This window comes from Bradysia coprophila, unplaced genomic scaffold, assembly GCF_014529535.1.
Source record: "Bradysia coprophila strain Holo2 unplaced genomic scaffold, BU_Bcop_v1 contig_138, whole genome shotgun sequence".
Lineage (NCBI taxonomy): Eukaryota > Metazoa > Arthropoda > Insecta > Diptera > Sciaridae > Bradysia > Bradysia coprophila.
This window is the reverse complement of record NW_023503409.1, coordinates 2,357,184-2,384,318: the sequence shown is the minus strand read 5'-3', so window position 1 is coordinate 2,384,318 and position 27,135 is coordinate 2,357,184. Positions and strand designations below refer to the sequence as shown.

Below are 27,135 nucleotides of genomic sequence, written 5' to 3'. Positions count from 1 at the left end.
CGTATCGTAAATCTTGAAATCAATTACTTCTTAGGGTAGTCTAGTTTTTGATACAAAATCTTTTACTCCATTAGTTTTAACAAATACTTGGCTATATAGGAAATAAACACTAGCCAGATTATTTTGGTCGTCGTTGTCGATAACAAATGAGAAGCTGTTAAACAAGAGATGTTTAACAATAAATGACAATAAGTCATTTTATGGCTGTCATAAATATTCTTTCAACAATTTTTATCATTCTTCATCAAAATTTTATGATTCTGATACAAGAAAAGGGAAATTCTTTGATGTATTTTCGACGTTCAATTGGTTTAGTATGTGAAAGCTGTAATTCACCTGTTTATTGAACCTTTATTCACCCGGAATTGGAGTAGAAAATTGGAAAATAAATCAAGAAAAATGATAGTTCTCCTCGGCTTTAAACGTAGATCAAATGCCTAAACTGGATTTAAGTAAGTACGTAGTTCGATAAATTTGAATAGATTTCACATTTATTTGGTTTTTAGTTCAATTTGGTTTTAGATGTTTTTAATTTTACATTTTTTGTTTATTTTATTGTTCATTTTAATTTTTAACATTTTAATTTGATAGACTAAGTTTTATATCATTACACATTTATCTTTGAAATGTTATACAATTTGTTTCTGGTTTTCAATTTTTTCTTTATTATTACTAATTTTTAATCCCGTTTGGTCCGAACGAGGGAATTTGAAAAAAGTTTTTTTTTTGTTTTTCTTACAAACAGAAATGTAAAATAAATTTAAGATTTTTTTTAAATTCTTTCTATCTCTTTACCATTCAAAACAGACTTTTAATATAAATATATAATGTACTTACTATATAAATTATCCATTCATTTTTTTATAATGTTCATAATATACTATGTATATACCTCTTACTTCTTTTTTTTTAAGTTTTTTTTATATTTTTGTTTTGTTTCTAAGACACGAAAAAAGCTATTTGCTGATCTTTGATCTTTTAATAAATTCTTCAATTTTTTCTTTTCATTCATTTTCTTTTTAGTTTATAGTCTTCATTTTATATGCTGAATACAATGAACTATTTGTATGTATTACTTGCATATAATACTTGTAATTCTAAAAGGGACGTATAATTTAGTTTAAATAAAATCTTTTTCTTTTTCTCCATTTTCTCTTTTATTCTATTTTTTCTTTCAATTTTCATTTATAAATTCATTATCATTTATAAACACGATAATAATGTAAATATTTAGAATTTTTTTTTGTTTTTTTTAAGTTTAATTTTTTTTTATAATTTTAGGTTTTAATTTTAACTTAATTAATTTATGTTAACTGCTACTGTGGTGTTTCCGAAGCAAAATCGAGTGAAGATTTTTGCTTTTGAGAACGTAAAAAATGGTTAAACATAAAAAAAGTTTAAAAAATGATTTTTCCTTTTTTCGATAAAATAAAACAAAAAAATTTCTTTTACACTTTTATCGCTAATAATATCCGAACGACTATACATTTATGATAAAATATGGTAGAATATATTTTGTTAGCTATATATGAAGGTATATTTTTGTTTTGTTGTTTTGTTTTGAAACACCTTTTGTCCATACTCATAGCTTTTCGAACGAAAAAGAACCTATTGATTTAGGATTCCATTAAGAGTTTCTATCTAACAATTTATTTTATTTGGTAATTTTTATAGTTTACACAGCAATATGTTTCGACGAAAAGAATATCATACGGTTAGATGATTTAATTAGATAAAGCGTTATATCACAATTATACAGAACGGTTAGATTGTAAACGAAATGAACTTTTGTGTGTCTTAATTGTTGTTAAACCATTGCAGCTGATTCAATTAATTATCGCACCCCTTAATGGGGAATTTCTCTCAACAAGTGCTTCGAAAAGGTCATCTGTCTGTCCTCGTAGAAAAGTCGCATTTTCTTTGTGTTCAGTCTGTACGAAATTCTTTTAAAAGATAAATTTATTTTTGGCACAATCTCTTGTCGTTTCTTGCCGTACGTATATTCGGACCTTTAAAGGACTGAATATCGTTGTGTTTTTCTACGATAATCACTACGTGAAGATAACATCAGATCGATGGCACCATCGCATTGGCAATTTTGTTATTTCTTGTTACAATGTGTTTAAATGAGGCAATATTTCAACAAAGTTTATAGTCAAGTCATTCAGTTTATAGTCAAGTCATTCATACAGGATAAGAAGTTGAAAAGTCAAGCTTTCACGTGAATTTTGTTAATCCGAGGCGAAGCCGAGATCTATAAACAAACGAAAACATGACTTGCCCAGTTTTTATCCTTTGTTATTGATGCAACATTTTGAAGGCGTCTTAAGAAGTGCATGAATTATGAAATAGTTATTTATGTCTTTATCACCGAGTTGTATAAGTTTCTCTCAATAAATGCAACGAAAATTTCACTTTCTGTCATCGAGTTGAGAAAACTATGGGTTTCGACGCATGTAGCTGGTAAAATAAATTAAATGGTCCATTCGAATTACATAATACATATTTCTACGAATATATAAAGCACCGAAAAGTTAGTGTCTTAAAATCAACTACGAAAAAACATATTTCGAAATTATCAGGTCGGTAATTGTACTTTGCAGCTAGCTGTATGGTATAATGATAGAATCGAAAGATGTGCTCGGTCTTCGTCTATTGAAAAGGAACACTGTTTCTGTGAAGTAATACCATTTGAACGAGAACAGCTCTTGGTAAATTTCGAATTGTGTCTTTTTGTTGAAAGCATCGCACTCGGATCGATTGAAAAACAATCAAGCGCTCGTCCATTCGCTAAACCTAACCGTAGATTCCAAGCTTAATTTTTATTTCAATAATTTTTGAATGTATACATCAGAGACACATAAATGGAACTTAAACAATTAAATAACAATCGAATATAATTTTCACTTGAAACAATTTCTGATAAACATTTCAAAATGGGAAGTACAATTCGGTTAGATTAAATAATTATATTAATTGCGCTTGCTTTTATAAATATTAATGTTAACGTCTAATAAATATTTACATGAAAACGATGGGTTGGGTATTCAGCTAATTAATGTAACGACATTCAATTATCTCTTCATTATTCGATAATAACTCTAACGTCTATTTGCAACATGGCCAATAAAAATTAATTTAAAAAATAATTAATATTTTTTAGGTAGGTCATCGACCTAAACAATTTCGGTTTTCTATAAGTATAAATCGATCTATGATGTCGCAATGTATTATATAAAGTGTGCCAAATGAACAATTTCTTTCATTTTATTTATCGGAACACAATCAGTTAAGACGATTATGCCAGGGTTCATTTTAAGTACGGAGGACTACATTATTTGCACAGTCAATTGATTAATAGACACCGAACTGATAAAGAATTCATATATGATTCATATAAAATGGCTAGAATACAGATATCCAACGTTGACTGTATATAACCATACCACCGTATACTATCAATCAACAGTTTCGTCTTTATGCTGAAAGTCCTAATGGACAATAAAAATTGTGTGCGCATTCCGTAAATAAGAAAATTAAATGCCAACAGAAACTTAATTTGTATGCATCAAACGTTCAGATGAGTTTCGAGGCATTCGTAGCAATAAAATACAGCAAAATTTTCAAGTTTGGCAATGCTTGGCTAAATTCTAAATGATTTGAGTATTTCGGTTGCAGTTGGATGTTAATTAATTGATAAGAATTTACTGAACAATCTTAACAAAGCATCTTTAATCTTATTGAGTATAAAAAAATAAATAAAAAAATTTGATTACTCTCAAGGAAGGAGTGACTTGTGTGCTTAAAAGTTAGGTCCTCTCTTTCTACAGAATTTTAGGAATAACGAGTTTAAAACTCATAGCAACTATTATTCAGCATCATCACTGTGGACGGCATCAGACTTTTTCTTTAGTCATCTTCGTAGAAAACTGAAAAACCCTTTTCCTTTAGCTGGTCGTGGTGCCATCAGCATCGGTACTTGGTTTTTGTGCGTTACTTTTATCTATAAATTTTCATCGGAAAAACGTTGTAAACTGATCGAACCAAAGAACTCAATTTTTGGTGAAAATAATGAATATTGGAACTTAGGGAACGTAAGTAAATTTACTTGCCACAAGTAATAATATTGCATGTTTGTGGGTACTGAAATAAATATAAAAGTTTCTTTTTTTCTCACTTACCGTGCATGGTCCCTGCATCCAGGGCTCGCCGTCAATTTGCATAGGAAATGTTTTTTTCGTTGTTATAATAACGTCACTGCATTGAGCCAATCTTTTGCCGGACGAACGTAGTCCAGTTTTAACTTGACCCATATGGAGGCAGTTCTCTAATCCAATCACTTCAATTCGTCTATCACCAAAATCTTTGGGGATAAAATGAGAAAAAAAAGAAACGGATAATTGACTCGTCTGATTCTCATTGTTAAGGAAACTTTTCCCTTTTCATTTAGAGTTGATGAAGGTGAATGACCACCCAAAGTTAATATAAAGTTTCATTTGTGTATTATGTGATTCTACGTAAATGAATTCTGTTTTCTCAGCTATTGTACGAATGAATATAATGTTTCAAGTTTAGACATACTTTGCTTGGCAGAAAAGTACTGTAATTAAATTTTGAAAGCCGTAGATATTACTACATATAAATAGAGTTAAACGACGCTATTCATACCAACAAAAGGACCTTGTGTTTTCGAAGCTAATGACGTCAATTGAAAGAAACAAAACACACAAAAAATGGCCAACCAAAAACCGGCTGTGGCCATAATTTAATCGAAAACGAAACATTTCTATTGTCGTAATTGCTGTTCATTATTTACCTTGTATAGCAACGGATAAATCAACCGAATTAAAACTTGTAGCTGACAATTCTTTATCTCTGCTCATCAATTTTTTACCCTTTCGAAATGGTCCACCTGAACGTTTGATTCGCTTCTGTGACAAATGTTCGCCCCATAAATTTGAACCGCCGTGCGTATATGGAATGTTCAACAGAGCAACGCCTTGCAAATGAGGTCCATTTGCCAAATCCAATGATACACCATCACACTGTGTGCAATAAAACGAATGAATAATAAAAGAAAATTTAACTTTTCTTGATAAGAAATACGATGAAAAATGCTTTCGAATGGCATCAGTGCTATGGTGATAATAAAAATTCTTCTTCGTTTATTTTTATCTCGATTAAATTACATTTTTTTGTTAGGAGAAAAAAAGGATAGATATGCTCGAATATAGTCTTACCACAATTTCGATGTGTTCGTGAAGATTTTTACATGACGCAGCAAATGTTTCGGAAGTCGCGTACTCAAAGTACCACAATTTATTTTTCATTCTACTGTTGAATTTGTGCGGATTTTTTTCACGTTCCAAATGGAATTTAACACAAATTGCTGCATCCTGTAATTATGTTATCAATTTTTAGTTGGCTTTCGTTGAAATTTCTATTTTAATTTTACTTATGGGTCTGGTCAAACTTTTAATCTACAAACTTAATTCCAGATTACATCTCTCTTTCGGTTAGTTTCACGCAGCGTATCAACAATAGTCGAGTCTGTTACTTTTTTGTTTTAACACGTATGTCTGATACCTCTGATACCAGATCTTTTACTCCGTTCTTCTTAACATATTTGATGTATATGTCTAGATTAGCCTTGTTTTTGTAGTCGTTGTCGATAACAGTAACCTTTTCAAAAATAATACTAAATCCGACATAAGGACCCGTAGGACTTAGGGACATACTTTTGGCCAAGACATTCTTCACAAACAAAGTCTTCAAATTTATCTGTCGCCATGCCTTTTATGGAAATGCACAAAAAAGTAGATCATGATGTCTTATACATTTTTCTCGTGTATACAATAATGAGTTATTATGGCTTCATGGCAAATGATTCAAAGAATGTCTCGACCAAAAATATGTCACTATCACTATGTTCTATGGCTCCATGGTTCTATGGAAGCAAATTATCCACCATTATTAAACACTGAAAAAAGTGGTCTATCACTAAGCAAAATTACATCCACAATTAGTTAACGATCGATGTTCTACAGCTATTTCCAAAATATGTGTGGATCATGGATTAAGAATAATCGTTTCATCGATAAATAATAAAGATACCGACTTCCGTTGCTAATGCAGTTTTCTCGAAAGGCAAAATGGGTTATTTTATTACCTAGGTCACAGTGTGATCAAATTCATACTTTGGAGGAAAAATCCCCGAACACTTTAATTAAACTGAATTCAGAAATTTTACCTAGCAAAGTTTGTGTCCTGACTAATGTACTTACTAATTTACTATTGGTCCTAAAATTCATCTACATTCGACTTTAGTGAAAGTTAGAGATGGAATTGCTTCAGCGTTTTTTACGGGTGAAATAGTTACAGGTCTGCGCGTAATAAAGACGTATGAGAAGTTTTCTGTGTATGCCTGAACCAGCTAAAAAACAGCTGAAGCAGATTCATCTCTAACTTTCACTGACGTCGACTTTCTCTCAGTAGTACTGGCAGTACTTTTTTTTAGTTAAGATTGATCTTCTTCGTTCATTTTTTGGGGGCTGAAGTTCTTTAAGCGGAACTCATATCATTTGCCGGAAAACTCTAACGTCAAATTGGTTTTGACAATATTTTATTTCACTAAATACTTTCATTTCGGCTTGAGTCACTGACAAGAAATACTGCGGTGTACCTTATCATATTTAATTATTCCATTTTTTCAATTCAATTTCATGTGATCCAAATTTTGATTGAATTTTCTATTATATCTACACATTATACAGCCATCACAAAAGGTAATCCAATCCTTTGAATGGACGACTTTCGATTTGTTCGCTTTTCTATCTTTTCTACGTTACAATTGATTTCGATTTCTTTGCTTGCAATTGTTTCAAATAAGAACGAAAATATAGATGAGACACATAATGAAGTTAGCTCGACCATCCAGCTAAAAAAACGAAGAAGAAACGAATTCCAATTATATTTCTTTTTTCGTTGCGTTGTCTGGTTTCAATTGTCTTTTTTAATGAAATTTTTGTGTTACGAGTTACTATGTAACACTATCGGAATTTTTCTTTTCGCTAGTTTGTAGTAAATTTATGGTGAACCAGAGACCATAGAAGCGCGATGTATAATGTAATTAATGCACAATCTGTTTTCAGAACTTTCAAATACTCTGAATTTACATATATACATTACACGTAGGTCGAAATAAATTCGAAACTATTCTTGGCGAATTTCATCTGCTTCTAGTGGGAAGCTTAAGAAGGATTTGCGTAGAGGATTTGTTTGTTAGAAGCAAGAAAGTTTACGAAAAACTTGAACTTGCACAGCTTTAAACATTATGGGATATGGATTAATCCATAACAGTTTTTGTGGTTTATTGAAAATTTGAAAGACATTTTGCTTGGTATCTATACCGATGAAAGATAAATATAAAATATGAAGAAAGTTTGCAAACTATATGGCAATTTACAACCCAAAATGCTTGCAAAATAATAAGGATGACGCCATGGATAAGAGGAATGTGCTTTGACTCTGAATATGTACTTTAGTCATATTATGACCATAAATATATTCGTCAATAATATTTTTTGTAGATATTCGCACTCAATGAGCCGAGAAACCGATATTTCTTTTATTTATGCAACTCAGCGTCGTAATTTGCAAACTTTGGATTTCTTTGTTGCATAAATCGTTGTATGAACCATCCTGCAGTTTTTGTCGGATGTAAAAACAAACATAAACACGCACTACAGAAGAACAACTTTTGTTCAGATTTAAATTGAAGATCGATAAAAAATTTAAAATGTTGAAAAATTGCAGTTTGTTTTAAAGGACTAGACTTTGAGGATCAATAAAAAACGATTAAAAATTGAAAAACACAAAAGACGGTCATGGCTCATTTGCTTAGCTCACAGAATCCCTTTTTTAAAATGCAGAAATACTAGCAAAATGCAACTAGCTGATCAGTTAATCACTAATCTGTCACTAAAAAGCTGATGGGCCGAAAATTAATTTCCTTAAATACAAACACATTTGAAAGCAAAAACCATTTCCTGAAAATGTAATACTACGAATGGTGGGCGAAATACTCGCACCCCTGGCGGTTACAGAATATAATTTTCTTTTACAATGCTTTAACAATGTCTTTCATCGAAATATGTTTAAAATTCAAACTTTTGTACTGAGTCTCAGAAAACGATCTGAAAATTTAATGTGAATAAATGAATCAAGAAAATATTAATTAAAAAGAGGAATACATAAACGCGATAATACAAAGTGTGTGTATCAAGTGTTTCATTTGAAAGGTTCAATATAATTGATTTAATTTTACAAAATTGAAATTTTGCATTGTTAAAAAAAAGTCTTTCATAAAGTCATTCACGTAGTACATGTACATGGAGCAATATGTAAACAGGAACGTTCTTTCTTCATACAATATAACATAAAGAATTCATTATCCATCATGCATGATGCTTCTCCATTATTGCACTATCCATTATACGCACTGTACCAGCATAGGCACAATACCTTCTTCATTCAATAATTCAATTCAAAAATATGACCTGAATATTGATGATGAAAGGTTCACTACCGAATTATAGAGTCAGAATCTGCATGCTATTCATCTGGAGAGTAAATCCATGATGCACTCTATACATAACAAATAAAAAATTGAAAGATTTGCTCTGATTTCGAATATTATCGAAACTCGATTTTAAAGTTCATTGCTTTGTGAGTGGGGTGAATGATGGTTAGGGCTATAGAATATAGTCAAACAAAACGAACTAAATGTCTCTAAAAGTTTGGGAACCATAGAGCAGGCAAATGATTTCTTAAACTTTATTACATGTTAATTTTACTTGATTCCCACTTACGAAATAAGCGCTCTGTTTTCTCTCCGTTTACACTTTAAACTCACTTCTTTTCATTAACATGATTACGTAGCGATTAACGTGATCAACCAGTGATTAACAACTGATATAACAGTCCTTTATTCCAAGTAATCACGGTTAATCGCTGTTTTAAATTTTGCTTAATCAAAGTGAGCAACCACTCGCTTGAAACAATAGAAAATAAGCGTGGTTTAGCTGAACGGAGGCAAAACGGAGTGTTTTTTTTGTAAATCAAGCATCATAAGTCATAGTTATAGATGTTACCACCGACATTTCAGGCGCTCACTGGATGTGTTTTACGGACAGCTAACTCATCTCTTATCTTTCAAGGCTAATTAAATTTATGTTAAAACGAATGCATTAAGCGTCTGATGAAGATGGCTCGAGAATAAAAATTCTTGATAACATTCAGAGGGCATATTTCAAAAATTTTCGAAATAAGGCTCTAACGCGAATCAATCCATCTTCCACGTCCCGACTTGGTAAACTGATTGCACCATGAACGAACTTTTTGTAATTTCGGAAAGATGGTAACCTTTCAAATATTTTGTGATTTCAGTTGTTTTACAATCTCTTTTTCAAAATTCTAAGTGTTATGATTCATCTTTTTGTACAAAAAATATGTAATAGACCGACTGTATATCGCCAGTCGAAGCATTGCTGCTTTAGAGTGCTAAACACAATTCTTATCATGAAAATTTTATGTCGAACAGTTCGAAAGTTAGTTCAAGATATGGTTCGAAGAGTCATCGATCATTATTGCAACATTGGGTATTTTGATGCTAATGGTACAGACCAACAATAAAATTTAGATCAAACTGTTAATTTTAACAAATTCTTCAGTTGTGTTCCTGCGGTGAAATTTGTCAATCATTGTCATCGAAGCTTTGGACACGAATTTGCAACCATTTTATTATTTTCACTTGTGGCGTAATTAGCTTTTTGCTTATTTGTTTGCTGTATCTCGCAGCAATTGGAACGGAATGACTATAGTCGAATGTCATGGATTACTATTAAGATCTCATTATTCGCACAGCTTGTTGTAACTAAGCACAAAGTGCTCCGTTAAGATGCTTAAACCTTACTACTAATAAAGAAACTGATATTATAACATACAACTCTATACTCCACCGCATGGAGTTTGTTTGTACTAAGATTTTCGTTAAAGTTCTGTCCAAACATACTGGAAAGTCACGCTGGCGCTGGTGTTATGTGCATCATTAATATTGTCAATATTGTTCAAGAAATTTCAAACAATGTAAATGGATACAATCATAAGTGCAGACCATATACAACATACCAATTCAATAATGTGGTCAACCGAAAGCGTCATCACAGAACCATTTGCCGTAAGTGTTCAATTAAGTGAATTTGACTTTGACCATTTCAAAATTGAGCGCTTTGATGTTGCAAAATGTGAATGTACACAAAATTTCGGACAATAAGGATAATTAAAAATTCATTGTCGTCTGGTGTAAAATTGCCATAAACCAACCACATCACAGCTAAAACAACATTGACTGTGTACAATCTATATAATCGTGCAACATAATAATTCATTGATGGAAAGTATGACCTGAATTCGAACGAACCAATAGGGGTGTCAAAGGCGACATTCAGTTCAGTACCCAATCGGTTTTTATGAAAGCGAACGATGTATGCAATTCATCCAGAAAATCAATTAATTTTTCACTTTTCGCTTTCATTAAAAAGTGGCAAATTTTCTATTATTTTTGCGATCATTTCCATGATGATAAAGGGAAAATAGGGTCAAAGGTGATTTACATTTGATGTTTTCATTTAATTAATACCTGTCATTCAGGTATGACTAATGCATTCAATGGACGTTGGTGCAGACATGTATATAATGTTGTAAACTAGAGTTAAAATAATATATATTCAGAATAAGGCGTACACACTGAACGATAGATGGTAGGTAGCTATACACATTGACATTATAATAGTGTAATAAATGACATGAAACTCACCACTCCAACTGAAAAATAATTGTTGATAATGTTGTACGGCACTAGGAAATCCATCTCGGTTTGAGGTTTTAACGGCCTTTGTATCGTAGCGTCCGTTATTTTAATACAATTATTTAAAGCTTCATTACCAGCATTCGGATGACTTTCAGTAATAACACCATCACAAACATCACCAATTACAATTCCATTAGTGTTCGAAACACTGTCATTGACTGATTCAGTATCTATATCACCATTATATTCACTCTTCGAATCATTTATTGTTTCCCGTACTGTCGAAGATGACATCGATACAGTTCGATTGATATTTTCCACACAGATTTCCGTTGTTTTTGTGCTTTGACTTTTGATTTCCTCGTATGTTTGTATCACAGATTTTTCAACGACAATTCGTTGGGATAGGTCGGCAATTTTATGAACATTTTCGGACAATGTGACCTGTAATTGAACGGGCATCGGGATTTTCATCAATGACAATTTAGGTTCAATGTATGGTTAGTTCGGGTTAGTGACCTTTAGTACCTTAGGTTTCGGAAATTGTTCGGCTGCAGCATTGTTCGTAACTTCAATGCTCCATCGATCTAGCATAACCGTTGTAGAGTTCGTTATTTTATCCAATATTTTCGGTATGCTTTCACCTTCGTAACCACCGCCCCATCGCAAACAACGTGCCAAGTCATTTCCGGTACCCAACGGTATTACACCTATGGCAGGCTGTGATACCATTTGAATGGAATCTGTTTCGGAAAAGATTAAATTAAATTGAAGAAGCAGAGCGAAAAAAACACAAAAACACGAAATGTTGATGGAATATTCATGATGACCCGATTTTGTTTACTGGAATGTGCCACGATTCCAGTAAGCTACATACATGTTTCTTTATTAATGAAAATTTTGCTTGTAAACGTCTGTCTTAAATTTAATTTAAATATTACGAAACGATCTAGTCAGGCAAATGTGCGGAATATTTAAAGTGAAAATTGAAATTTTAATGGCATTTTAGGGCGAATGATATCGAATTCTCACATCATTGTCATTATGCAAAATATACTCACCCATTGCCTCCAAGACCCAACCCACAGTGCCATCACCACCACAGCAAATCACTTTAAAATTCGGCACATCTTTGAACATCGTTAAGCCTGGTATCAAAGGAAACTGTTAAGCTCGTTGGCTGAACTGACCATAATGTCGATTGCAAATAGGACAAAATATTGGATAAAAACTCTATTTACCTTCTATCGGTCCACCTTTCGATAAATCGTATACTTGACGTGGATTTAGCATATATTGAAATTTTCGGAGTATTCGATCACCTTGCCTGCCGCCGGACTTCGGATTAATGAAGACCAATAATGGACACGTGTCTGGTGATGCACTGATTTGGAAATGCATTGCTGGTTGTTGGTTGGCCTGCTTTTGAAACAATAGTTGTTGTTAATTATGCCATTAAGATGCAGTAGTTACAACGAAATGAACACATACTTTCGATTTGTTTGATGCGAATGTAACCGATCTCTGTCTATCTAATACAGCCGGACATATGGATGTCGGCGGTAAAATCATATTCGCTGATTCGCCTAGTGTACATTCTGCCTTCACCGATGCGGCACAACGATTGTGTAACTATTCCAAATTTTAGAGAATCATGTTAGGTTCGAACAACACCATGAGAAGCATTTTCAGCAAAGCAGAAACGTGTTAACGAAATTGAATGATGAATATTTTCGCCCACAATTTATGTTTCTCGTTTGGCAGAAGCAACAAAAAACAAAAGGGAAAATATTCTTATCAAATTTCCATGTTCAAATTACCACTATATGACACCATCGACATGTCAGTCCTGTGATGCCATGATAAGACTTAATACGTTTCCGACATTTTGAACAACGTCCGTAGCAATTTCCTTCAACCCAGTGATGGAGAAGTTGTGCTCCACCACCCTTTGCCTTTTTCGATTTTACATAAGTTGCTATACATGATGCGGGAGCACGTTGAACACATCTTTCGTGTACGGTGTATTTGCATACTGAAAAATGGTAGATTGGTGGGTATGAGCACTATATAGGTACGTAAACATGTACAAAGCGACGCGGTAGAAAAATTAAATTTTGTTTTTCTGTTCAGTTCCATGGGATTTGATTAGCATGTTTTTATGGGTTGTAGATCATACGAGGGTAATCAAATGTATCTCCGTATCTCTTATATTTCAATCAGAAATATTGTACTTTTCGCGGAATTAGAGCTTTTAAAGAAACGGATTCGTTACAGTTATGTGGGGTTGTATTGACAATACGAGTTTAATCGTACAACATTTGCTACATATCATACCATGATTATATATTGGTTTTTCTACCATATGGACAAACAGATGCGGAAACTGCAAACATTTTATTTTTCTTTATTCCGATTTTTCTTTTATAGTATCTATTCGTTAGGAGTGCTCGCACACCCCTTGGTACACTTCTATTTTTAAAGTTCAAACAACGAAAATCTCTTTCAGCATCACAGCAAACGAACGAACATTAATCGAGAAATATATGAGTCCGCTGGCGGCACAATCATCCAGCCCAGTTAGAATTACTTTTATATTTTTCGCCAACTTAAATTCCACAAAATCTTAAAACTTTTATACTCACAAACACAGCACAATCCTTTTTTGCCCAGTCCAACCAACATATTCAAACATAAATTGCAGTACGCTGGTTTATTGAAATGCTTTAGTCGCCACACATGAATACCATCCTCCTTCAGAGCATTGTCAACACCTAATAGCACCAATAATGGAATTGTTGTCATGCCACCTTTTTGCCATTCTTCCAGAGATACGGTGCCATCGGCATCATAATCTATTTCTGTCATCATTTCTTGAAGAATCTTTGTATTGTTGTCGTAGTGTTGTTGTTGTTGTTGGTATTATTTATATTGTTACCATTGTACAGCACGGATAATTGTGTGAGGAAGGTGGTACGATGTGGCGTTCAAATTGAATTGAATTAAATATTTATGAGAAAGGTAGTTACGTACACGAATACAAAATCAAAGGAACAATGTGATTTTGTCGGAATGTTTAAAGCTGTATACAGATTTTACACTTACAGGTCTGAGTTCGCTAACATCCCAGCCGAGGTATTCGGCGACCGACATCATTTGATTTACAATTGCATCGAGTTCAGTTGTGTCCAGTACACCATTTCCATCAGTGTCGTATAAACGAAACATAACTGGAAGATAGAAAATGAAGTAGAGAGCTCATATTAAATCAGCATTTCTCATTTTGTCAACTAAAGCAGATTCATCTGATATATTGGATTGCTATACTATACCGAACCTGACCAGGTTACTCAACCCATTTTTTTAATTTTCAAGTTTTGCTACTAGCCTATCGGTAACGAGCTCGCTTATTTACAATTTCAATGAAAATTTTGGTCAAGCATTTTCACTGGTAGTATTGACTTGAAAATCAAATCTGCGTAAATTAAATTCGTTGAATGGAACTGACTGTTTGTAACTACGAAAACCTTTTCTTTCATGTGAAATAGAGCGACAGCGAATTAGACCCCTCTTTTCATCAATAACCGCACAGAATGGGACACACAAAAGCCCCAATCGGGTGTCGATTCTTTAGAAATATGAGCCTGAAATTACTTTTCCTTGTTCTGATCTTTAAACAAAATATACCAAAAAGTTTTTTTTTATATTTTGCGGATTTCGTTTTGATTTTCATCAATGCTTTGCTATTATCCATGTTTCATATGATACTGAATTGGTTATATGTATTGTTGATGACAATCATTTATGATCTGTAAGCCTAACCATTTCCATTTATTATTTTGCATACCCTTAACTGAGAGGCATTGTCGATTTAATGGTTTTTTTCTCGGTTTGACTAACCGGACAGAAGGGAGTTATCCCCTTAGCCTTTTTAATGCTAAAATATGATTGTATCTTTTTCAGTGGAGAAGAACCCTTATTTGGTTTGCTGGATTTCCTATGTCAATATAACGTATATATGTATACAAAAACCATGAAAACACCAACGACGAAAATGTGTAAGTAGATACGAGTTTTATAAATCGTTTGAAAGATCTCATGAATTTATTTTAGGTACATCTACTGTAAGTTTGATTTCATTTTTCTTGTTTTCATAGAATTTATGTTGCCGCAAATTTTCAATTAATTTTAACATTTTCAATTATTCTTCTGGTGGTTGATTTTGTGGTTGTTCTCACATTCGAGCTGGTATCAAAACTTAGGTAGGTTGCGAGGTAAAAGATGTCAGTTATACAGACAATCATCCAGCATATATATAGCACCTATAGCAGGCTCTATTTTAAGGAATTAAATTCGGAAATCTTAACAACAACAAAATTGAAACATTCCTAAATTAAGTTTTTGTGGAAAAATCGGTTAAAATGTAAAAAATATGATACAAAGTCTCGAGAACATCAAAAACAACTGATAACATAGGTATTTTGATAAGCCATCTACGAGAAATTTAGCTAAAATCGCATGAAAAATTTAAGAATTTAATTCCCTTAAAATAAGCCCTCTTATACAATGATATAAAATTGTTGACTTGGCTAAAAAATGTGTATCTCAATAATTACTGAATGTTTAAAACATTGTTCTGTTGTTTGAAGTAAAATATCTGATTTAAGTAATGTTCGTCACAGTGTAGCTCAGACTGTAATCACACAGGTAAAAAAGTATATTCCTTGTCAAATTTTCGGAAAATGTTTGTTCTCGCTATTTAGAGTTGCAAAAATAGATGTTTTCCTAACTAGTTTTAAAATATCGCGACCTGGTAGCCATTTCCCACGTCATTTAGGAAAAACTAACTTACTTTAAAAGACTTTTTAAGCGAATTCCATTCCAGCACTCGCCGGCTTGAGCTGGAAACCTTTCATTCGCTAAAAAAGAATTTTAGCATGCGTTAGGAAAATAACTATTTCTCAACACACTGACTAAAAATAAAACTTTCGTTCGTCTTTTGAGAAAATTCTGTCAGCGACTCGGTATATCTACAAATCTAGTACTTAAAAAATCATTTATCTCTTGGTGACATGATGCATGTAGTAATTCTTAAGTAATATTTACCAGAACGGATCGCCTTCAATTATTAAATATTTTTTCCCTAGAGACAAATTGGTAAATATGAATCATGGCTCAGAAGTCGTTCACAAATTCAATTCATCTTGCTAAAAAAGTCTCCTTCTTTAAATTCTTGTGATTTTCGCTGTTTCAGTTTTGTTCAGCTTCAGCCACATACAAAAACACCAAAATAATTTTTGTTATCTTGCCGGATTGTCTACAAAACAGTTCTTTATCATTCCAGAAGTTCTTGTAATTGAAGTCAAATATGTCGCAGCACTTTTGACAAGTTATGTCTACTTGCGTCCCGTACATTGATGTCTTAAAAATTTACCGGTTTGATAACAGTGACAAGGTGATTCAAGCGAGGGGGACTCACTCCAGTAAATCACTAGTAAATCACATTAAATCACAGTAAATCACGGTAAATCAACAAAGTCAAAAATGTCGTTTGTATTAAATATGCATCAGCTTGGGTCAATTTACGTCAAGTTGGGCTAGTATATGAATTTAATTTTGTAAGTTCTCGGGCAAGATGCTTATAAATGATATACAGTGCCATTAAAAAATGTTGTTGTGATTTACTGTGATTTAATTTGATTTACTGACTCCGAAGTGAGTCCCCCCTCGGATTCAAGTCTTGCAAAATCGAAAATTGAAAAAAAAAGATTTTTTAAAAATTTGTTTCACTCTTACAGCAGAAGGGTGATTTGAAAAAAATTGCGGAGTCAATCACGTTATTGCGGTTCACTTTACTTCATACTGAACTAGTGTACTTCTAATTTTATTTTATAGAAAAATCGAATCCATGTTCACTGCACCCTACTTTTATGGTGCGTCGTCACGTGCAGGTTAAACGACATCTATTTTTACTAGTTAATTTTAATTCAATTATTTTCTTATAGGTTTTCCGAAACAAAATCGCGAGAAATGCTTCAAAAATGTCATATTTTCCGGATATACTTACATCCAGCGCAATGTGATATTACATTCTCATTTTTATTCGATTGCATATATTTCTGATGATCACGTGCTCGCACAACAATTCCTTTTTTACTTTAGCAAATAAATTGGGTGTTACCCGCATGACGTAAATTGTAATAAAAGAAAACTCATGAAAAACAATAATTTTTTTTCTTCGCTCAACCACAAAAATAATATGAGCAAGAAAGTTATTGCAACACGACCTATACACTACACATGTCTTGATGGTAGGGTAGTAAAATGATTTTTTGTGCTTCTTGTAAAAAAAAACCTTTCGTGATAGCTCATGGTATATCTCAAATAAAAATGAAAATGTACTTACATTCCAGTTTATCTTCGGGTCTTCCTGCCTCCAACAGAGATAGATAGCACACAACATCCTTTAGAGGGACTTTAAGTGTTAATGGATCGAGATAGGAGTATTTGCGTGGTAACAATTTTAAGTCGGCTGTAAAAAAATATGTTCATTTTTTCCATTAACACGTAATCATAAAGAAAATGGGCTCTGAAATGTTCTACTTACTATCCAGTTTACAGTTGACGGAATTGTTACTTTTTCGGGATGAATTTCGTGACATTTGAGAATGACTATGACTGTGCGAATGTGACGGACTTGAATCTGTCGATCGAACTGACGATGGTTGTAGTGGTCCAGCTAGTGGGCTTGGTGTTACTGTTACCATTGGATGTACCGAACCTGAAATATTTTTATTTTATGCATTGACAATCGATTAGTATAAAATAGACAACAGAAATTCGTTTAAATCTTACAACAATCATCTATCTTTAAATATGTATCACAACAATATGGTTCATTGGAAAAGTGAAGGGGCGAAAGCAAAAACATCCACATTAAAAGCAAAAGCTGCGATCGTAAAGAGCTAATGTTTTTTACTGGAAAAATAATAGTTTGTTTTACAACGAATATTGATTTACATAAACAATAGTTTGTTGTGATGTGCAAAGGGCTCAGCCTAAGACTGAAAAATATTTTCAATCGGGAAACTTTAAGCAAGAAAAAATGTGGGTAATCGCCTAAAACTCTAAATAAATTAATTGTGCGAAGGTGCATACGTTAAGAGTTCCAAGCGCGTCAGATTACTGTGCTTTTAGTAACCTAATCTTGAAATATTCATTTGTCGGATTGTAAAGTGTTAGTTTCCAGCACTGATGTGTAATAGTAGATTACGTCCGTGAATCCAAATTATTTTTATTTTGACGAGTTGGAGGGCGGTGCATTTTTCAAATGGGCGAAGCGCCATTTTCTCAGGTAAATTAACATTAGATCCTTCGATCATTTAATTCGACAAACATAATTGAGTGACCAAAAATATCTCATAAGGAGAAACCTCATAACCTCATGTAATGCTGCTAGCAGTTCCTTAAAATCAAATGACGTGAAAATTCAAATGTTTTGTTTAGTTTTAAAGAGACAAACTAAAGTTTCTGTAAGTAAATAACCAACTTTCTGTTAAAGATACGATTTTGTACAAATGTGTAACCCTGATGGAACATTTATTAGAAAAGTTTATTTGTGTAATGAAGTACCGCAAAGCATTAGTAAATAAGCTAAAACGTTATATATGAAGACAACATTTCTCTGTTGGCCAAAGGGCACAAATTTCGCTATGATGGAAGTAAATAAAGTCTCTCAACATACATATATAGCTCCCATCAAAGTGGTAATGTTGACTTTAGAATTCTAAACTTTCGGTTAGTAGTTTGGGAGTGTTTGCGAATTGACGTTTTAAAGTAGCTTGTTAAATTTCCATTTCCTTCTTATTTCACAAAGTAAATGACTCGATTCAAATCTTCATTGTTGCTTCTAAGGATTTTTAGAGATAAAAACTTTGTGGTAACCAGACTGCTAGTGCATAAGAAAAGCTAAACGAAATATGCAAAAGCTTAAACGTGTTGGTAAACTCTTGGCGCTACCTTGATGCAATTATTTAAAATGAATATTTAATGATCCCATTATGTTGGTGAACTTTTTCCACTGGATGTTCATTGAACATTTAGTTGAACGAGTTCGTTGTTAAACCTTGCATCCACGAGGAAAAACAGCGAACTAGCGTTGTATTGTAAGACAAATAAATGTTAAAGCTAACGAAGTAATAGATTTTGTATAAGTATTAGGAAAAATATCAGAAGTGTTTGTAGCAATTTTACCACGAAATTAGTAATCTTTCATGTTTCAAGTGCAAAAATTGTCTATGGCACTTTTAATGACCCAACCTCCAATTATATTTTATTCATTAACTACCGCATTAATTGCCATTTTACTCTTTTCGGTGCCATAGAGCAATTTCGACATCTTCCGACTATAATGTATAAAGCATATGTGAACAATAAACGACCAGCAACATCTTATTTCGTTTGAGTGTTGTCAGAATAAATAATCCGGTGAGGACAGAATTTCTTATAATAAAAAGGAAAATGTATTGACAGTCAGCCGTTTTACACACAATACAACGTTGAAAAGTATAAAAGTTTTCTAAATTCGGTTTAGTGAAATGTATTGAACATTACAGTTGCTTGAACTTTATGTGTTAGATGTGACACAAAAAGGTCAAAGTTACACTACGGCTAAATGTAAATAATCCCCCGGAAAGGGAATATTCTATCTCATATGGTGCCTGTTATATATGTTATGATCACTTTTTGTTCGGATTTAATGTTATAACACATAAAATAATCGTGATGAAACTTCAGACTTGGTAATTGGGGCTGTATAACAACACTGACGAAATTTAATCTACATTCTATACAATGACAAATTGGGTTCATGTACATTGTTATTTGTAGGCTAGATTGGTTGGGACCCAATTCCGTATAATCGCATTTCTTTTTATTAACTTCCGCAATCGGTTCTCTATAAAAAAAATTGTTTAGGTAGTCTGAATCTTACAAATGAATCACTAGCAGAAATATTGTTTCACATACTGTCGTTACAGAATATCAAGACTGTTTGAATGTATGTTAGTATCGACGCGATAAGCCCTGACATGTTGTCTTATATAGCAAAATCTACGTTAAAACAATCGAAGTACTAGATCCGTATCTATCTTCTGAAAAAAAAAAACGTAGATCAAGTAATGAACTCGATAATTTTTAACTCCTGATATGCCGTCTGTGTAATGTTAAGACTTTATCAATCCGTTATCTGTTGAATGAATTTCCTGCTGAAATCTATTTATTGTTTGACACTATACAAAGTATACATAGACTGCGAACATAAAATTAAAGCAGACACCATCAAAACGAAATATAGCAAAAACACCGCACAGATGCAGCAATAAATTGAAGGAATTTATCACAGTCAACATCTTACCTGACTTTCCTTTTGCATCACTATTACCATCATGACCGCCAATGTGTCCAAGTGATTGCAATTTATCAGTGATGCCATGAATTTTATCCACAAAACTTTGGCGTGGTTCCGATGGTGTAACTGTTGGTTGTATCTCGACTAAATTATTTAAATTTGGAATCGATTCGGTAAATAAATTGTTCTATGGGAATGGGACATTTAGAATCAAATTGAAATAACAAAAACGATAAAAATCTGAGTGGATCCAGGCTGTGAGTGTGTGTGGCAGGCTATACATATTTAGCGACGATGTATTTACAAATTGTGTCACTTTTGTATTTACAGCAATCAATTGCATATTGATGGATTTTTTCTAGGGACACTGTCGTGACAACACGATTTTTACCTTTGGTATGAGATGTTACGGCGGCACATGCTGCATTACTACTGACCGCTGCCATTTGATTAAGTACTTTACCTTGGATTTGTGATTGGGCCACAGATGGTTTAAGGAATGATATGAACAGATGACGGGATAGTTCTTCCGGTGCTTCGCAATCCAGAAATGCATCCAAAAAACGACGAAATCCATCGTAGTCAATGTCCTGAAAAAAAAAATCGAAAATATTTTACAATTTATATCAATTGAATGGGTGGGACATTATCCATCTTTCTTGTAGTGTTCTTGAACAAGAAACATATTTTCTGGTGGTGTACACAAACAAGAAACATACTTTTCTCGAATATTTAAATCATGATAAATTTTCAGAATTTCTTTCCGAATGCACAGAACAATTTCTTTTGTAGGCAAGCAAAAATATTTCGGATATGCAGAATACATTTTCGCTATTTGCTTGCTATAACAGAGAGACTCGTGACAATACTTTTAAACATCTGATCAAATTATCTCTCATGTTATCTTTTATAGTGAACAAACAAGCACACTCTTGATATATACGCTTTTTAGCTACGTTTTGTATTAATTTACTAAATGGATAAAAATCGAAAATGTTTTTACAGATGCTGTCCATTTATGGTTGGTATTGATTGGACACTAAAACAACAACGATCTCTAAAACGTAATACTATGATGGATGAGAGTAAAAGTAGATTTCCAATTTAAAATAATGACCCGCCCTAATCTTATAATCCCACTTTAAATATATTGTGTCATCAATTATTCATGTCAGAAAATTCAAATCAAACAGATATTGATGTTAATGTAGACCATTTTCAAATATTTATTTTGAAATAAAATATTTTCTTGGAATTGGAAATACTATGTTTGCATGGACCACGTGAAGTAGGAAACAAAATAAATATAATGTTACGTAAAAGTTAGTTAGGAAATAAAATTTTTGTTTTAGGCAATGGGTGATCGATCTATCGATCAGAGTGTTCTCGTCAATTTAAAAAAAAAGACGAAGAAATGAAAATAAATGTTAGTTTGTACTTTGAACTATCAACACACGAAAAATTGCTGAAAAAACCTCTTGTAGCGAGTTATAGCGGGTATAGCTGAAGAGCTTCGGACGCTCAAGATATAGGATTTCATATGCGGAAATCTTCACGGAGCTGTGTACGTATGTACAAATTAAATATTATTTACACTGCAGAGTGATTATTACAATTCAATGTTTCATCTAATTTGCTCCAATTCACTCAATAAATTTTCGTAATTTCTTCAAATAAATAAACCCTAACAAAATAAACTTATGCTTCAAAACAAAATTAAATAATGTGCTTCAAGATTCCATCTTATAAGATATACTTATGAGGATTTTTTTCTGATGCTACAATAACTTAACATTTTGTTGTTGTTGTTGTTGTTGTTGTTGTTGTATTGTCGTATTAAACGTTTTTTTCCCTTAATATCTCATTCCTTTAGATAAAATTCTTAAACATGCGCTTATCACTCACATTTTCCAGTGATTTATTGCTAAGAACCCTCTCGGAAAATTTAGAGTTAAAGCTATTTTGTGTGACCTCATAAATTTTCACTATAGCAACGAGATATGACGTCACGAGTATGCGATATTCATAGTTCATGTTTATATACCACCCCAAACAAACGACATCGTGGAGAATACAAAAATAAAGTTTGACATAAAAATGAAAACGTTTCGATATATCTTCTGTCTCTTCCTCATTGACGTCATCGTCGAAGCTCTCTCCCTCTCTCTCTGCATTTTTTCGTCGAAAGCATTTACACAGTCACGGCACAGAGTATATACTCTGGAGAATATCCACATCCAGCGAATTCGTATTGCATCGTCGGATTATTAGTTGTAGTTTAATATACATTGCATATATACCCGCACGAACAGCACACATATTCCATATTACCAGCCTTGATATGCATATAAAAGATTATTATGTATAGTGAATATTGCGGGATATACGTATTGTTATGCTTAGTTATATGTACACAGACATCAAAGAGAAAAAGCAAATACGATAATGATTGATGATGACTTGATGAGGAGTTGCAAATGGATGGAAGACTCTACTTTATTTCTGGATTGCAATATCCACAAACTGCTAGATAATTGGATTCGGTGCTATTGTGTTACGGATAATAATAAAACCAATTGATCGCTAATAACTAAATGAAACACCTAAAATTGGCGTGTACATATTATTTCGATCAATGTGTTCGTGTTCGACTAATGCACTCTGTATACATAATAAATCATAGTTTGTAGCTTGAAGGATATATTGACATTATTTTGAAAGAAATTGAAGAAATTAAAATGAATTATGAGTACGAGGTTCGACGTTTAAGCGCGCACAAATGCAGCATTAAGTTTAAATGTATGCGACATGTTAGGACACCTTACTTTTACTGTTTGCGAATTTCGGAGATAGTAAAATGGCAAAGCAATGTCTCACATTACATTCTGAACACAATATAGCAAGAGTAGAAACTTTGAATTCACATGAAATAAAAATGCAGTCTGCATTCTCAAAACAGTAAAATAGAGTTGGGTAAAACAAACAAACTTTTGAACTTCTATCTAGGTGGGAAATGCGATACTCACTTTTAACTAAAACAATCAAATGAACTTAAAGAAAAACTTGTTGTTCCATCAAAGACGTTTTAGATCTGAATTGGTAATGTGTCGGTCGTTGAGTGTCCATGCAATGCTAGATAATTTTTGGTAACATACCGGAGATGGAAATGTTCAGTGGACTGTATGTGATTTTCACAAAATGACCATCCTTTTGAGATGAAATTAATTTTGGTTTGGAGTATTTCAATTCAAAATTTTACAATAATATGAAATCGTTTATTTAACATTAAAAAGAAAATGGAAATTCTTTTTCCCCTTAATTTCCTCATAATTTACCAGACACTCTCACAATAAACTTTCGTTTGTCTCCAGGAACAGTCATTGTTATGCACCCCGAGGGTATAAAGTCCAGTATGTCTAAAAGCTTAGTATATTAATTAATGTTTCTTCCCTTTGAATTGGAATTTGAACCCAATGTCTGTGAAACCTGATTTTTATCGTCCTTACAACCTAAACCAACCTCTTCGACCCAAGAATTCAACAAACCTTATCACAGAAGTGGAAAATTAATTATTATATATATTTTGTGGCTCCGTTCTACATGTTATCATCTCATCGAACAATGTGAGACATAATAATTCTTCTAGAAAAAAAAGAACGTAAAAAAGGTTGGGCTTTTTTTTAAATACAGCTTGTGTTTATCATAATGACTTAACATTTTCAAATCGCTGGTATGGAAAAATTGAGATAATTTTTTTTTTATGGTTTTTCTTAACAAATTCAGCGTCAACCCTAAATGCTTTGTCAGATATTATCTTGATAAGATAGGGAGAGCATAAAAGTAAAAGTGAAAACAGAATCTGTTGTACCATTAGTGAATGAGTCAAGGTATAGGAGTAGCAATACCTTTACGTAAAAGCAATTAAAATGCAAATGTGATAACAAGAGCAGACAAATTTTAATTTAAATTATCATTTCATAATAATGGTCACACTGCATATCCTCCCACATCTACATTGTTGTTAGCCCACCAAGTACATTGTGCACACCATATCGAAGTAATAAAATTGTGAAGCAGTTTAAATACATGAATTTTTTATGAAATCGCGCTTGGAGCGTGTCTTATTTCAATATCGATTTCACGATTACTCACTTAACTATTGTTTTATTTATACATTTTCTTTTCGTCTACTTAATTTCCAGCTAATAAATTTCGCCCAAATTGTTATTGATCAAGTTTATTGCTGTGGAAGTCAATAATAATGAAATTATTTTTATAATGTCACCACTTACCTTCAAATTAATTAATTAACGACAAATTTTATCTACTCAATGTGTAAATATCTTTACAATCACGTTTACATCACTGTATAATTTAAACCTATATAGAGAGCTTCATGTCAATAAAAATGTTATCGAATTTCTCTCATTTTCTATTTTGAATCTATATAGACGAATTGAAACGAGGGTCACCAATTTATTCATGTCAAACAAAAGTAAATTAAAGAAAAGTCGAAAAATGGTAAAGAAATAACATTTCGAAGTGGAAAAAAATCGTTTTATATTCATGCATTTCGGTTCGATAAGTGTCTTCTATCTCATTTCCACTCATTTGAATACATACTATAGTGTAAGTATACGTTAAAAGTATTTTCACACATTTTCAAATCAGCAGAATCAAGAAAAGTTTGCTGATCTTTTATAAATGTAGAAAGGGAATACCAATTTCTAATTTAAATTTTTGATATTTTCTTTTTTGTCACATAAATATAGGAGAGATATACGACGAAGCGAATAGAAGTTCAATCAATTTCAAATCTCTTTTCGGTAATCATAACGCAAGATACGCAATAACCTTTAACATTAACGTAAAAGATAAAAAAAAACGATTTTTTTTAGGAATATCACGCAATGGGCAACGTTCACATTTTCCTATGCTTCTCAATAAACATAAAAATTGTTGTTTAACGACGCAGATATTTCCAATTCTATTTTTTCTTTGTAAACATGAATCCTTAATGGTTGACTTAAAGAATATATTTGGATGGATACAAATTCCAGCCGACTGATTTTACATCGCTTGCATAAAAGTCATGTCTGCAAAATTTATTTCAATTCACTGTAAATTTTATAAAATAGTTTGCTGTGCCTCTTTGATAATAATCCTATTGATTTTGGAGTTCATATTCTGAATATGAATGAGGAGCGCAAAGTTGATGAACAGTGAACGTTTCTGTTAGAACACATAAATTGAGTCAGATATTTGTTCAAGAAAGTAAGTTGATAACAGCGTGAAGTGCCACATCTATCACATCTATCATAGCAATCAAAAATTGTGAGTAGAATCCCCTATATGGTTACTCGTCAAACTAATACTTTCTACATGCAAGTTCTGTGTTTACGCTAAAATAGCATAATCGTATTGCACTAACGCTTACTTAATAAGGTTTTTGACCGAGCGCTGCTTGTGTAATTTGACGGTCCACGAAAACCGTGATTCGTGCCATGGCGTTTCTAATACCACCAACTATCACAAACCACTGTCTCGATGTAATGAAATCGTTGAATTTTAATGCAAAAGCTTAATTAAAATTATTTGCCAAAGGATCCATCACCACTATAGAAATGAGATTTGCTCCGTTCTATAAATAGGTTTCAATCAATCAACGCTTCAAAATTAACCTGTCACATACGGCTATTCATCTGTTATCGATGCATGTTAAAATATTGAAGTACAAGATTTGAAATCCACCTATTAAAAATACTTTGATTGATGGATGTAATAGACCCTAATAGACCCCTAACTCTCGGTCAAATAAAATCTTATCATAAAAATGTGGTGTAGATTGCATTTTACACTGACTTTGCCCTAAACATTACCTGATTAGAGGAAGTCTATGTTGGCGAGATTGTCAATGGTTTAACAAGTCGTAAATTCAAGGACTAGTTTTTAGGAACACATTTTCCCATGTTTTCTTATCTTTCAGAAATATGGAAAAAAGTAAGAAAGTTTGAGTATGCAAAAATATTTTCCCAATAATAGTCCCTGAGTATTATTGTCGATGTAAATCGATATGAACCATATTAATAAATCACACTAATACACAACTGTGATGAATATTTATGTTCAAATCAATAAATATCCCTACTTTATCTTCATTTTCATAATTTTTTTCGAACGATAGTAAGGCAAGCGTATTTTATTCCGACGAAAACTTTTTTGATTGTTTTGTTTCAAGACGAAAGTTTTCACCACAACTGCGAAAACCAAGAAATTTACTTTTAAGTTTTTTTAATGGACATATAAATACCAGACAAAATCAACAAACCAACAATAAAAAAAATAATTTCAACAAATTGTTTCCCAGAAGCCTTTTTCCATTTTCCTGTTCAGACAACTTTAAGATAATAATATTTTGTTCGCCATACGAATACGAAACAATACCATGACGTTTCACCAAGGATTAGACAAAACATCAGAAATTGACTGAAGCCGCTCCATACACGTTTTTCCAGTGTATAGATAAAATACATAAAAATAAATCGCATCACATTTTCAGGCTAAACAATAAAAAGTTATCACGTTCATCTTAATGTCGAAATCGTCCTTGGTTAGATAAAAGATATAAAGGAAAAGGAGGGCATGGAACTTTCATCGAAGAAATTTATAACATAATAATAGCGGAAAATAAAGATAGATGACTTTCAATGGACGACGAGCATAGAATCTATTTTGATAGACACTTTCGAATGTTGTGGTAATGTGAAACACACGAGTGCAAAATACACTACACATCGTTTATATCCAATTACAGTCCTTTTAAACCGTGTACACCTCTAGTCTATACTGTATACTA

General features: G+C 32.5%; 1 protein-coding gene across 2 annotated transcripts in view; it reads right to left on the bottom strand.

Annotated features, from left to right (window-relative positions):
• Nucleotides 1-261: 261 nt before the first annotated feature.
• The window catches only part of LOC119073449 (diacylglycerol kinase 1), a 49,779-nt gene continuing 22,905 nt past the window's right edge, over nucleotides 262-27,135 (bottom strand). Inside the window, exons 4-19 of one of the 2 annotated variants that reach the window (XM_037178942.1) lie at nucleotides 20,671-20,869; nucleotides 20,286-20,405; nucleotides 17,478-17,651; nucleotides 17,277-17,402; nucleotides 13,976-14,100; nucleotides 13,516-13,753; nucleotides 12,691-12,905; nucleotides 12,362-12,502; nucleotides 12,112-12,289; nucleotides 11,932-12,018; nucleotides 11,390-11,613; nucleotides 10,877-11,314; nucleotides 5,241-5,396; nucleotides 4,817-5,045; nucleotides 4,182-4,363; nucleotides 262-4,003 (exon numbers count right to left, since the gene is read on the bottom strand). In XM_037178942.1, the coding sequence (XP_037034837.1) occupies nucleotides 3,914-4,003; nucleotides 4,182-4,363; nucleotides 4,817-5,045; nucleotides 5,241-5,396; nucleotides 10,877-11,314; nucleotides 11,390-11,613; nucleotides 11,932-12,018; nucleotides 12,112-12,289; nucleotides 12,362-12,502; nucleotides 12,691-12,905; nucleotides 13,516-13,753; nucleotides 13,976-14,100; nucleotides 17,277-17,402; nucleotides 17,478-17,651; nucleotides 20,286-20,405; nucleotides 20,671-20,869 (2,922 nt within the window). In that variant the 3' untranslated portion in view covers nucleotides 262-3,913. The remainder of the gene's footprint in view (nucleotides 4,004-4,181; nucleotides 4,364-4,816; nucleotides 5,046-5,240; nucleotides 5,397-10,876; nucleotides 11,315-11,389; nucleotides 11,614-11,931; nucleotides 12,019-12,111; nucleotides 12,290-12,361; nucleotides 12,503-12,690; nucleotides 12,906-13,515; nucleotides 13,754-13,975; nucleotides 14,101-17,276; nucleotides 17,403-17,477; nucleotides 17,652-20,285; nucleotides 20,406-20,670; nucleotides 20,870-27,135) is intronic. The other variant, XM_037178943.1, reaches the window with a different exon arrangement.